Source organism: Coregonus lavaretus (assembly GCF_964263955.1).
Source record: "Coregonus lavaretus genome assembly, chromosome: 37".
Taxonomy (NCBI): Eukaryota; Metazoa; Chordata; class Actinopteri; order Salmoniformes; family Salmonidae; genus Coregonus; species Coregonus lavaretus.
This window is the reverse complement of record NC_140024.1, coordinates 31,260,728-31,273,493: the sequence shown is the minus strand read 5'-3', so window position 1 is coordinate 31,273,493 and position 12,766 is coordinate 31,260,728. Positions and strand designations below refer to the sequence as shown.

Genomic DNA, 12,766 nt, shown 5'->3' with positions numbered 1-12,766 from the left:
GGAGGAGTCCACCCGCTGGTGCCCAGCTCCTCCTTGCCCCAGGCCAGGGCCTGCGGAGCTGAGCCAGGCCTTGACCTAATGGCTACCATTCTGAAGGGGAAATGGAGTGTGTGTAATCCAGGTCACTGATACCTCCTACAGTAGCCTCCCTGTGTCTTCTTCTTCTCCCTCCCCTCCTCTCTTTCTCCCTCTGACCAACCCCAGCTGCTCGCTTTCAGCACTGTCAGAGTGGACGGTCTGACATCGCCCCACTCACTCCTCTAGAGTCGAGTGGTTCCCAACTTTCCCAGTGGGACTTGCCTCCACAACCCATTCTGTAGAGACTGAGATGTTGGCATTGGGGTTGGGATCAATTCCATTTCAATTCCAGTCAATTCAGGAAGTACACTGAAGTTCTCTTTAGAAGTTCGCCAAGTCTAACTGTTACAAAGGTATCACCTCAAGCACAAATCTGCCTGGTGGTGAGCTGCATGGCAAATTACTGTATGAGTCCAACCAGAGTTGGGGTCAATTCCATTTAAATTCAGAAAGTAAACCATATTCCAATTCCACATTTTCCTCATTGAAGAGAATTGGAATATGGTTTACTTTCTGAATTGAAATGGAATTAACCCCAACCCTGGTTGGCATCATACAGTAATTTGCAATGCAGCTCACCACCAGACCGATTTGTGCTTGAGGTAATAGCTTTATAGCGGTTAGACTTGGCGAACTTCTAAAGAGGTACAACCCAGCTACACATGAGCTCAAGGGTGTTTATTCAGTTGTTTTCTGCCTCACACTCAACTTCTTTCCAGGATGAATTATTGATGAGCGGCTTTACCAAGAAATGTTTTTATTTATTTTATTTCACCTTTATTTAACCAGGTAAGCCAGTTGAGAACAGGTTCTCATTTACAACTGCGACCTGGCCAAGATAAAGCAAAGTAGTGCAATAAAAACAACACAGAGTTACATATGGGGTAAAAAACATAAAGTCAGAAATACAACAGAAAATATATATACAGTGTGTGCAAATGTAGCAAGTTATGGAGGTAAGGCAATAAATAGGCTATAGTGCAGAATAATTACAATAGTATTAACACTGGAATGCTAGATGTGCAAGAGATTATGTGCAAATAGAGATACTGGGGTGCAAAAGAGCAAAATAAATAACAATATAGGGATGAGGTAGTTGGGTGGGCTAATTTCAGATGGGCTGTGTACAGGTGCAGTGATCGGTAAGGTGCTCTGACAACTGATGCTTAAAGTTATGCTTAATGTTTAAATTAAATCTTTGTCACTACTATCTATTCCATGCTAGCGTATCTTTCTTCTATTATAAAACGTTTTGGCAAAGACATCCACAACTGTCTGGAGAGTAGAGGATGTCCAATTCTGACAGATTTCTCTCCAGAGAAACTAACATCCTGCTCCTCCCTTCCACTAATGTGAAAGTATGTTAATACCGCAGTGTAGCAGTTTCATGCTGTTAATGATTAAGTTCCATTTGTAACACGGATGTTGTTCTTGCCAAGTCTTCATCCAGATAATACTGATATCTCTGACACCATGGCTGCGTTTACACGGGCAACCCAATTCTGATTTTTAACCCCCACTAATTGGTCTTTTGACCAATCAGATCAGCTCTGAAAAAGATCTGCTGTGATTTGTCGAAATATCAGAAGTGGGCTGCCTGTGTAAACACAGCCCATTTGGGTGAAGCTACCTCATGCTAATTTGGTTGTATGGCATGATTGGCATCCTTTGATGGTTTACCGTTGGAATTCCCGCTATCATCATTACCTCTGACTGTGTCTAGTTCTGAATTATTTCACCTGGACACTATATCACTGTATAGCTTACTATATAACTCTCACCTTTCAGCTGTGACAGAGACCCAATCAGAGGGGGAGACGGACAGAGAGGGGAACTAGAAGGGGGAGGAAACGGAGTGAGAGACTGAGTGGGAGACGGATGGTGTGGGACAGACTGGACCACGGTGAGAACCAGCCAGAGAGGTTTGGAAAGGGCCAGAGCTCTGGTATGTGTTATATTCTCCCAGGTTCCTGACAGATGTATGTAGGCCTGTCTACGTCCTACGCCGGTGCTCAGTCAGCAGCCAGTCAGAGGAGCGTGGGAATGGTGAGAGTCCTCCAGAAAAAGCTCACGTGCTGTCTGTCCCAAGGACTCGTTTGGCAGTCTGTCCATCAATACTGTTATCTAGGTAGTGTCTGTTGACAGGAAGCCTCAGTCTCCTCACAGTTGGCTGTCTGCTGTGAGAATCCCTCTCAGGTTGGAATGTCCTGTTTGATCATGTTCCTGTCTGTTGTAGTTCAGAGGCAGACATCAATGTTGTTTTATATCCTCTTTTATCACAGTATTTTGTGTAATCTTCTCTTTTCTCATTAAAGGGCAGGGAATTTAAGATCCCCTGTTGGCTACGATTTTGTAGCTAGATGTAAAAAGTTAGCGTACAGCACCAATTTGACCCACAAAGAGTTAAAGTTCCTTAAACTGGGAACATTATAGCATCAAACAGGACACTTAAAAGTTCATAACAAGGTTCTTGCTTCGCTATGAGTAGAAAGTATTGAACCTGGCGCCGACGAGGATGGCGGCCTCGCGACTAGCTCTTAGGAAACTTTGCAGTATTATTATTTTTTTTATGTATTATGTTTTATATTATTAGCTCTTAGATATTACTTGTTAGATTTTACTGCTCTGTCGGAGCTAGAAGCACAAGCATTCCGACTACACCCGCAATAACATCTGCTAAACACGTGTATGTGACAAATAACATTTGATTTGATTTGAAAGTGGAAAGGGAGCCGTAACAGTGTCCCAGTGGTGTTGTTGTGGAGAAGCCCACTGAGTCACGCTTCCTGTTTCGCCCATGCCGGGGTCATTGTCCTGGGAGTGGATGAAGGAAGTAGGCCTCGCCATGGCGACCACACAGGACTGGTCCTGTTTACACTCCCTGTCTCCAGCGCTCTTTTCCATGCAAACCCCTTCAGTGGTATTAATAGCAGTTCCTTTCAGGAACCTGCTATTGAGTTCACTGGCATGACAAAGCCTGTTGGATTGTTGGGCCCAGAGTGACTAGTATTTTCTGAAAGGTCCATGAACCATCTCTTTACTGTATGTAGTGAGGGGACAGCAGAGCCCATTGAAGGCTGGCCATGTTGATAGAGATTGAAGACCTGCTACCTACCTCAAGAGTTCTAAAGATTAGCTCATAAGAGAATGCTATTATGGTGGCCATCTTTGATTTAGGTCAAGGTGCCTTATTCTTCAAAGTTGGAGTCTTTGTTGACAGTGGACTACTAGGTTACGTTGACATTTAACTGCTGAAATGAAATGGTGTCCTTTCATTGCAAAGTCAACATGAAATCAATTAACATGGCTATACACATGGTTACGGGTGTAGTTATTCTTGGCTAAGTAGTGACATGATCTTCCTGCTACAGACTCTGTTTGACCTGGCTTGTCACTGACCAGGCCTGGATGTCTCTCTTCTAGAGTTGCAAGTTTTACAAGGCTGTAAAAAGGCCATTTAGGCTTGGCCGTGTGGTGGGATTGCGCTCCCATTTCTATCCAACTTTACATTTTAACGAAAGCCCGTCTCAACAAAAACAACTGTTTTTGTAATTGTAATCTCCTCTCAGTAATTGTAAGTGTCGTCTGTCAAACTCCTCAAGCACTTTGTCCTGAGGTCCATGTGTCTTACTGAGAACGTGCCGTTGCTATAGAGTTGTTGTTCTGAATAGGCCTATTGTTTTGTTTAGCTCTCTAGTCACAATTCTGTTTTCTTCATTGAATGTGGAATTAGAGCCCTTTTGAAGAGGATCGGCACAGTCTAGCATCCGATCGTCTCTAGTGCACCTTCCCCCTTTCTCTAGCGAGCAAGCGCTCCTTGTTCTGTGACCGCACACTGTGCTAACTGGGCTGTGGTAATACTAGCCCCAGCATGGCAAAGCTCTTATTTTAGCAATGACACATGGCACTGTCACCCTGACCCGCCAAACAAACTCCTCCCGGCCTCCTCAGCGAGACTGCTTCGTATTTGTGTACGAGTGCAAATCCACGGTTGTGCCATCACCACACACCTGTCAGCGTTTAGCGCGGGGCAAACATCTTCCTATTATAGCAGGCATGTGGAGGGAGTTAACATGGCGGTTGTATTTCGTTTAGAATACCCATGATTATCTCCGTGCTGTGTCGTGCTACACAGGTCCAGGGAGCCTTTGGTCGGCTGTAATTACAGTGAGAACGGTGATGTTCGGAAGGGATGTGTCAGTTGGGTTAGCCACATGCTAGCATGCTACCCTGCTAGGTTCACAGGTTAGCGTTATTGCACTTTGCGTTATTGCCCAAACTCTGCTTGACTTTATTTCTCAATATTTAGGCCTAGGCATGTCTCTTTTAGACATTGTGATTGAATTACTAAGGTATTTGTGATATCTTATCTATGAAGTTGTAAACAGGGCACCCGTTTGGCCCTGTATTTAGTGAGGAAGGAACTTCAAGTTCATCAAATAATTCACCTCTTGGCCAAGTCGGAGAGGCTGAAGGATCAGCCTTGGCTCTCTGTTCCCACTCAGAGGAGAAGCCGGTGACGTCCCGGCCCTTTAAGTGACTTGGCACAGTAGCAGTGTTTCTGTTGGCTTTGAAGGCGTGGGGGAGCCATGTTTCCTCTCCTCTCGCTGACCCCGGCCTACTGACTCAGGTGTCTCCTTCCAGCTCACAGTTCATACGCTGTACGCAAATAGTTATGACAAGCCCTGTGTTAAGGTTCTGTCAGTGAATCATAGAGACTGCATCAAAGTAGAGCTACTATAAATGTTTCCTCCCTCTTTGGCTCTTTCTTCTCACAGAATTCCTGGCTGTCGTTTGATCAAGAGCTTTTGAGAGTGTGTTTATATCAGAGTAGCAGTTGACGCCTGAACAAAGTTCTGAGAGGCCATGTTTGTGTTGTTTTCTCTGTGGCTGTAAGGAGTCCATATGTTGTTTCTTCAATGTAGACTTTCCAGCCTGGCATGACAGTGTGCCTGAATTATGTTGAATTTCTTTGTTTTCCACTTATCTGTTTATTCACTTACCACATTTGATTGAATAGGGCCCTTACTGGAAAAGGCAATATCCTGCTAGCCCACCAAGTAGCCTGCATTTTCAAGCTTTAACATTGTTTATTGCCACATCATCCGTTGTACAATGACATACACATCTTAAAACAAGGTCAAGGAAATGGAACAAAACGTTTTTGTGCAAAAAACATTTAGCTACAGGAAAAATTGACTCGAGCTCTTTGCGTGTTTACCTCTTCCCTTATTTCATTGGTTTAGCCGTGAGTTTCACCTCAAACAGCGGCGTTTTTAGAGCACGCTTTTGGATTTCCAAAGGGTGTTTTTGAGGAGTTGCCAGCGCACCACATCAGAAGTATACTACGAGCTAGGATGTCTGTTCTCCCCTTGAGACACTCTCTTAAGTCACATCTGCTTGGATTCACTGATGAGCTACTATCAGTGGTCTGTTTACATAGTTTACTTTGATCTTGTACATATTGTAGGTCAGACACTTTACAGTTTAAACTTCCCGATTTCAACTTCAATTGCGGTAATGCTTCTGGCAATGCGTTTAGACTATATGTTACAAACATTGAAAGACTTCGTGTGACATTGATTGAAGAATGGAACACAAAGTTGAGTGTAATGGGCTACATGTGAAGGGTTGATGGACATTTAGCTAACGTTGTTCTATTCCAGTTAAACGGAGGGAGCGATAGACGGAGCCAGGCAGAGACAGTGCTTGAATTAGACGTGGTGTGGTGATTCAGGAGCCTCTTGCCTTGGTTGTGGGGATATTATCCCAGAAAACGTTTCCTTATGCACCCACTACTGGTCTCACTGTGCCAACACCACCACAGAGGACTATTTACTCTGCAAATGGAGCGTCTGCCTGTTGAGCTCTCATTTCAGGGGAGGAAAGAGGAGAAGAAATGGTGAAGGATTGGAGACGAGCCGAGAGGATATAGACCGGCAAGAAAAGGACAAAGAATAGAGAGTAGAAGAGAGGGAGAAGGAGAGCACATGCATACTCCCCACTGTATAGGGTATAGTCCCCTGTAGCTCAGTTGGTAGAGCATGGCGCTTGCAACGCCAGGGCGGTGGGTTCGTTTCCCACGGGGGGCCAGTATGAAAATGTATGCACTCACTTAACTGTAAGTCGCTCTGGATAAGAGCGTCCGCTAAATGACGTAAAATGTAAATGTAAATAGGGCTGTGGTGCGTTTCGACAGGCCGCTGACAGACTATGGGCAGGTCCTGGAATCTCTCCCTCTGTCTGTCTCTGAAACACACACATCACACACTTCCTTATCATGAGGCCAGAATAAGGGCTGGGGGGGGGGGGTCACAACCCACACACATATTGTCAGTGTGGAATTTCTGGTGGTGTGAGTGCACTGCTGCACTTCTTTTGATCTGCACTACTCTACTCTTCACTACAGAGACATACTCAACATCCTGGAAGGCTGGTTGTACCCCAACTCCCTGTTTTAAAGGACCTGAAAGGGCTACACTTAGCAACATTCCTGAATGACTGCTTAGAGCGAGAACTCTTTTAAAACCAGACTTTTCTTCTTTTACTTTGAGGGATTAAATTGCTTAATGCCAGCAACTCATAGGATTGAAGATGACTGGTATGTATATTGGTTGGGTGGAGAGACACCTCAGTTTGCTCCAGGAGTTTGGGCACACGTCCATGCTTACTTTTCCTCTTCGAGTCAAAAGATAAGGGGATTTGAATGTTTGGTATGTCCTTGAAACTCTGGGGAGAAGGCGTTCAAGCGCAATGTTGTCAGTGGAGTTGTAGCCAATACTGGGATTTGTGCTGTGAACTTGAATTGTCCCAAGTCCCGCCTCAGTCTTTTGATCTGGATCTGGAATGAACACAAAGAGATTTCAATGTATGAAAAGAGATATTCGAAACGTAGACCTTTTGAGGGAACACGAGGTCTTGGAAAACCATGAGACGACATTCTTCTTGTTGGCACACTGTTGCTTGTTTTTTGTTTTACAATTATTTGCATAATGAGTCTAAGTACCGATGAGGTTAGACTGTTGGAGTTGGAGACATGTCTGTTGAGTTTTGTACTGAAGAGGAGGTTGCACGGCTGATTTGCAATTCAAATAGTTTTACCGCTCTGAGCTGACTTGTAACAGAAACATTGGCTGCAGTGCCAGCAGCTGCAGATTTTCTTTCCCGTCAGGTCAAGCAGGACAAAGGGGAAAGCATCCCCCTGTTGACTCTGCAGTCAACCAATGGGTTAGAAACTAGTGGTTGAATCAAGTCACTATATTTTATTTTGGCAAAGATTTGCTTTGCAATATCCCGGGCCTACAAGACGTTCCCTCCTGTAGAATGGCCTACAAGATGCCCCCTCCTGTAGAAATGGCCTACAAGATGTCCCCTCCTGTAAAATGGCCTACAAGATGTCCCCTCCTGTAAAATGGCCTACAAGATGCCCCCTCCTGTAGAAATGGCCTACAAGATGCTCCCTCCTGTAGAACGGCCTACAAGACGTTCCCTCCTGTAGAAATGGCCTACAAGATGCCCCCTCCTGTAGAAATGGCTTGAACAAAGATGCTCAAATCCAGTAGCCTTTGACTCAATGCTTGGCTAGATAATACTGCTTCACTAACACTGACCCTCTGTTAACAGTGTAACTTTGTAGCTGCTGTGTAGAGTCATTGACTTCATGCTGAATTGTAGCCTCCCTGTTGACAAGGTCATAACTTGTACCGCTGAGTTACAATGGTGCCGCTGAGTTACAATGGTGCCGCTGAGTTACAATGGTGCCGCTGAGTTACAATGGTGCCGCTGAGTTACAATGGTGCCGCTGAGTTACAATGATATATTACCTCAAGGATCCCTACTGTACATGTCGTGTGAGTGTGTGTCAGGTTGTTGCCTGAGCCTGCATGCTCTCCCCCTCACAGCTCCATCTCACTTTCACCTCTGAACTCCTCGGTATCAATCACCTGACCCACTAGCTGCCAGAGGGATCATTATCTAACCACACACACACACACACACACACACACACACACACACACAGAGCAGTCCTGTGTGATGTCACTCTTCAACTGTCTTTTCCCTACGAACACCAGACTCACTACTGTGCTCTTTTGACCGGATCTTGCGCTGCGTACTGTACCCCCTCTCACTCAGCCTGATATCCCATGATCCTCTCTGCCTCCGCTGGTTGAACGCCCAGGTCCAGGACTGCTAGAGACGTCACTACAGACCCGGGTTCGATCCCGGGCTGTATCACAACCTGCCGTAATCTGGAGTCCCATAGGGCGGCGCACAATTGGCCCAGCGTCGTCCGGGTTACGGGAGGGTTTGGCCGTGGTAGGCCGTCATTGTAAACAAGAATTTGTTCTTAACTGACTAAATGAATAAATAAACATGTTCAGCTGTCAGTGTGTTTGCGGTTGAAGACACACAGCTTCTCAAAACCATGACGTTATAACCTAGGAACTGACCAAACTCGATCCTCCACTTCTCTCAACAATGACGGACATTTAATCAGTCAGCACTAATACATTCTACCCTTCTCCTAGTGGGTGACCTTTTTTTTCATTTCTGTGGAGACATTCTCAATTTTCCCCATTGTTTCCCTGTTAGTGAGTCAGTTTATTTTACTGACTGAGTGTAGAGGGAACTTGGAAAGGGCACACACACACTGCGGGACGTTTTTGTCCCTGTGGGTTCAGTGTGCTGTGTCACACTGAACCCACCAATAGAAAAGGTCCACCACAGGACCTCTATTAGTCCCCACAAACAGCAGCAGCTCTCACTGTCCTCAGGCACCATGACATCATGGCTTAGACATTCCCCCTCTGTCTCTCGCTCTGTTCCTCTCTCTGTCTGTCTCTGGCTATGTCCCTCTCTCTCTCTGGCTATGTCCCTCTCTCTCTCTGGCTATGTCCCTCTCTCTCTCTGGCTATGTCCCTCTCTCTCTCTGGCTATGTCCCTCTGTCTTTGCCGGTCTCTCTCTCTCTGTGTCTCTCTCTCTCCCTCTCTCCCTCTCTCCTCTCTCTCTCTCTCTCTCTCTCTCTCTCTCTCTTCTCTCTCTCTCTCTCTCTCTCTCTCTCTGTCTCTGTCTCTCTCTCTCTCTCTGTGTCTCTCTCTCTCTCTCTGTGTCTCTCTCTCTCTCTCTGTGTCTCTCTCTCTCTCTCTGTGTCTCTCTCTCTCTCTCTGTGTCTCTCTCTCTCTCTCTCTGTGTCTCTCTCTCTCTCTCTCTGTCTCTGTCTCTCTGTCTCTTCTCTCTCTTCTCTCTCTCTCTCTCTCTTCTCTTTCTCTCTTTCTCTCTCTCTTTCTCTCTTTCTCTCTTTCTCTCTCTCTCTCTCTGGGTTGTGTTCACTGATTTTCATATTGACACACTATCAGTGTATGTTGACGGTGTAACGTGTTGTTCTGGTGTTTTCCGAGTATCTAGACCACTTTGTTCTCTACAGTATACTACTATAGCCTAATTCTCCTGCTGGAAGGATTGTGTTGACTTGGGCCGAGAGTTGTGTAGCTTTAATGGCAGTTTAAAAACAGACTGCTGGTTGGAATCATCAGTGTGGATGGTCTACTCTACACGGTTTTTAACCTGGATAGTACGTTTTATTTGATTGAATACACAGTTGTCATATACCATACTACTACTAGTCAGTACACAGCCCTCTAAGAAATACCACTCACCCTGCAAACATACAATCCTCTAACACATGCACTCCTCCCCATAATCAACTTCAGTGTTGGGCTGACACAAGCTCCCCCCCCTCTACCTCAGCTGTGAATAAAAGGATTGTGCATCTCCAATCCAAACTGGAGATGAGAACCTGGACCCCCCCTCCCCCCCAGACAGTTGCAGTGATTGCTAAGGGCTGGTGATTCCCTGGAGAGCGTTAGTTGATTGTCCTGATGTGGTGAACATGGGTCAGCATGGCCAACCAGTCAGCCACGGAGGGAGAACAACCCTAAATCTACTAACCCCTATCCTTTAAGCAGTGCACTGGCCATCTGCTCTGCCACCCGGCTGGCCGGGGGGGGGGGGGGGGGGGGGTTCAATGTAGGCTGTTAGGAAATGGGAGAGAAGGGTGCAGCGTTGAATTAGGGCCCAGCTGGAGCCTGCAGTCCACTTTGCACGCCACCTATATGCTTCCCTGTTCCATTTCCTGTTTTAATTTTTTTCTCCCCACATGTACGTTTTTATGGGCAGGAACAGTTTTGTTCTTAGCAACAGAAAAAACACAGTGTATTGGACTGACAAAGCAGCATCTGTGTATTTGAGGAATTGAGGTAAAAACATTAATGTTCATATGGCAAACGGTTCTCATTGGCTCTGGTATTGGACATTCAATAATTACATTGCCTATGCAAAAAAAATTACACAACATTAGTGAAAACCTGAATATCAATGCTACCTTTGTGTACGCTCTGTGTGAGGTATTGTGTGTGGTTTCTGTTTCAGTATAGGCTCCAGGGGTATGATCTGTATACGGGGGAGAGAGAGAGAGAGAGAGAGAGCGACAGAGAGAGATGCTTGGTTTATACTGATTTTTGTAGGCCATTTATATGGTCCATCCTTCAATCAAATGTATTTTACAAAGCCTTTTTACATCAGCAGTTGTCACAAAGTGTTGATGAGTTTAGGACAGTCCAGTGGGACAGAGAGGTTCTGTCTCTGACTCTCATAATGCTCTTCTCTTTTCTCTGTGGACACCAGTCACCCCGTCAGGACTTTTGGGTGTGTATTAAGGTTGTGAATGGTGTTATTGTGTGTTGAGTGGAGAAGCTGGCAGCTGCTAGTCTTGGCATACGGATGGAGCGCTGCTGTGCAGTGTAATCTAGTGGGTCCAGATGCTGTTATCCCTGAATGATCCAGTCTCTTTATGTTGGGCAGCCAGCTATAAACTCATTTGGACATTTTTCATAGATTACATAATAAAATGCACATTTTGTGGTGGATTCAGTGACTAATGATTTCCGGTGTTATACCTCTCTTTCTGTGTGTTGTCTTGTCATCTCTAACCCTCCTCTCTTTATCTCTGCCTCTTCCAGCTGTGATGTCTTGAGGCAGTCTCCCATCCGGCCCAGCGAAGGACGTGAGGCAGTCTCCCATCCGGCCCAGCGAAGGACGTGAGGCAGTCTCCCATCCGGCCCAGTGAAGGACGTGAGGCAGTCTCCCATCCGGCCCAGCGAAGGACGTGAGGCAGTCTCCCATCCGGCCCAGCGAAGGACGTGAGGCAGTCTCCCATCCGGCCCAGCGAAGGACGTGAGGCAGTCTCCCATCCGGCCCAGCGAAGGACGTGAGGCAGTCTCCCATCCGGCCCAGCGAAGGACGTGAGGCAGTCTCCCATCCGGCCCAGCGAAGGACGTGAGGCAGTCTCCCATCCGGCCCAGCGAAGGACGTGAGGCAGTCTCCCATCCGGCCCAGCGAAGGACGTGAGGCAGTCTCCCATCCGGCCCAGCGAAGGACGTGAGGCAGTCTCCCATCCGGCCCAGCGAAGGGACGTGCGAGGTCAAGTGACTGCTAATGGGAACCCCTGTGCCACCATGAGCGCTCGTGATGGCGGCCACGGCGGCGGGATCGGCGGCGTGGGCACGCTGGGAAGGCGAGGACGCTACGAGGACTCAGAGTTTACCCTGCGCATCTACCCGGGCTCCCTGGCTGAGGGCACCATCTACTGCCCCGTCAGCGCCCGCAAGAGCACCACAGCTGCCGAGGCCATCGAGCGATGCCTGGAGCGCCTGCGTCTCGACCGCGACCGCTGCTACGTGCTAGCCGAGGTAAAGGAATTTGGCGGGGAAGAATGGATCCTGAACCCCAGCGACTGCCCTGTCCAGCGGATGATGCTGTGGCCCCGCGGGGCTCTGGAGCAGCGCTCGGGCTCGGGCGGCGGGGAGGACTACCGCTTCCTGCTGCGGCAGAAGAACCTGGATGGCTCCATCCACTACGGCGGCAGCCTGCAGATGTGGCTGCGTGTGACCGAGGAGCGCCGGCGCATGACAGAGCGTGGCCTGCTGCCACAGGAAGAGGCCAGGGGTGACCATGCCGACTTGTGCCGCCTGCCGGAGCTCACCGAGCGCTCGCTGCTGGACAACCTACGCTCGCGCTTCCGCCAGGAGAGGATTTACACCTACGTAGGCAGCATCCTCATCGTCATTAACCCCTTCCAGTTCCTCCCCATCTATAACCCTAAGTACGTGAAGATGTACGACAACCACGCTCTGGGAGACCTGGAGCCGCACATCTACGCCGTGGCGGACGTGGCCTACCACGCCATGCTGCAGCGGCGGAGGAACCAGTGCATCGTCATCTCTGGGGAGAGCGGCTCAGGGAAGACCCAGAGCACCAACTTCCTGATTCACCACCTGACCGCCCTCAGCCAGAAGGGATTCGCCAGCGGGGTGGAGCAGATCATTCTGGGGGCGGGGCCAGTGTTGGAGGTAAGGACACCCGTTGTATAAACAATGCTGTGGAAGTGGAATTTGCAACAGTGATGGTTATTTTGTCGCTGAGTTTTCTGCTGCCATTTTCCTCTCAAGGATTTACTGTATTTGAGTTGCGACAAAATTAGCCAAAAGGCTTTTGTTCTGTTTCAGTCAGCCAGTCTACGGTGCTGTTTCAGTCAGCCAGTCTACGGTGCTGTTTCAGTCAGCCTGTCTACAATGTCTCATATCAATCTATGTGTAGTGTAGGTAGCACAGTAGCTGTGGTTGATAAAAA

The 12,766-nt window shown here is 47.6% G+C and overlaps 1 protein-coding gene across 1 annotated transcript in view; it reads left to right on the top strand.

Annotated features, from left to right (window-relative positions):
• Positions 1-11,592: 11,592 nt before the first annotated feature.
• LOC311111304 (unconventional myosin-IXAa-like) overlaps positions 11,593-12,766 on the top strand; it is a gene marked incomplete at its 5' end in the record, with an annotated part of 137,330 nt that continues 136,156 nt past the window's right edge. The window contains one exon of the mRNA XM_084154026.1: positions 11,593-12,486. Coding sequence (XP_084010152.1) covers positions 11,593-12,486 — 894 coding nt within the window. The remainder of the gene's footprint in view (positions 12,487-12,766) is intronic.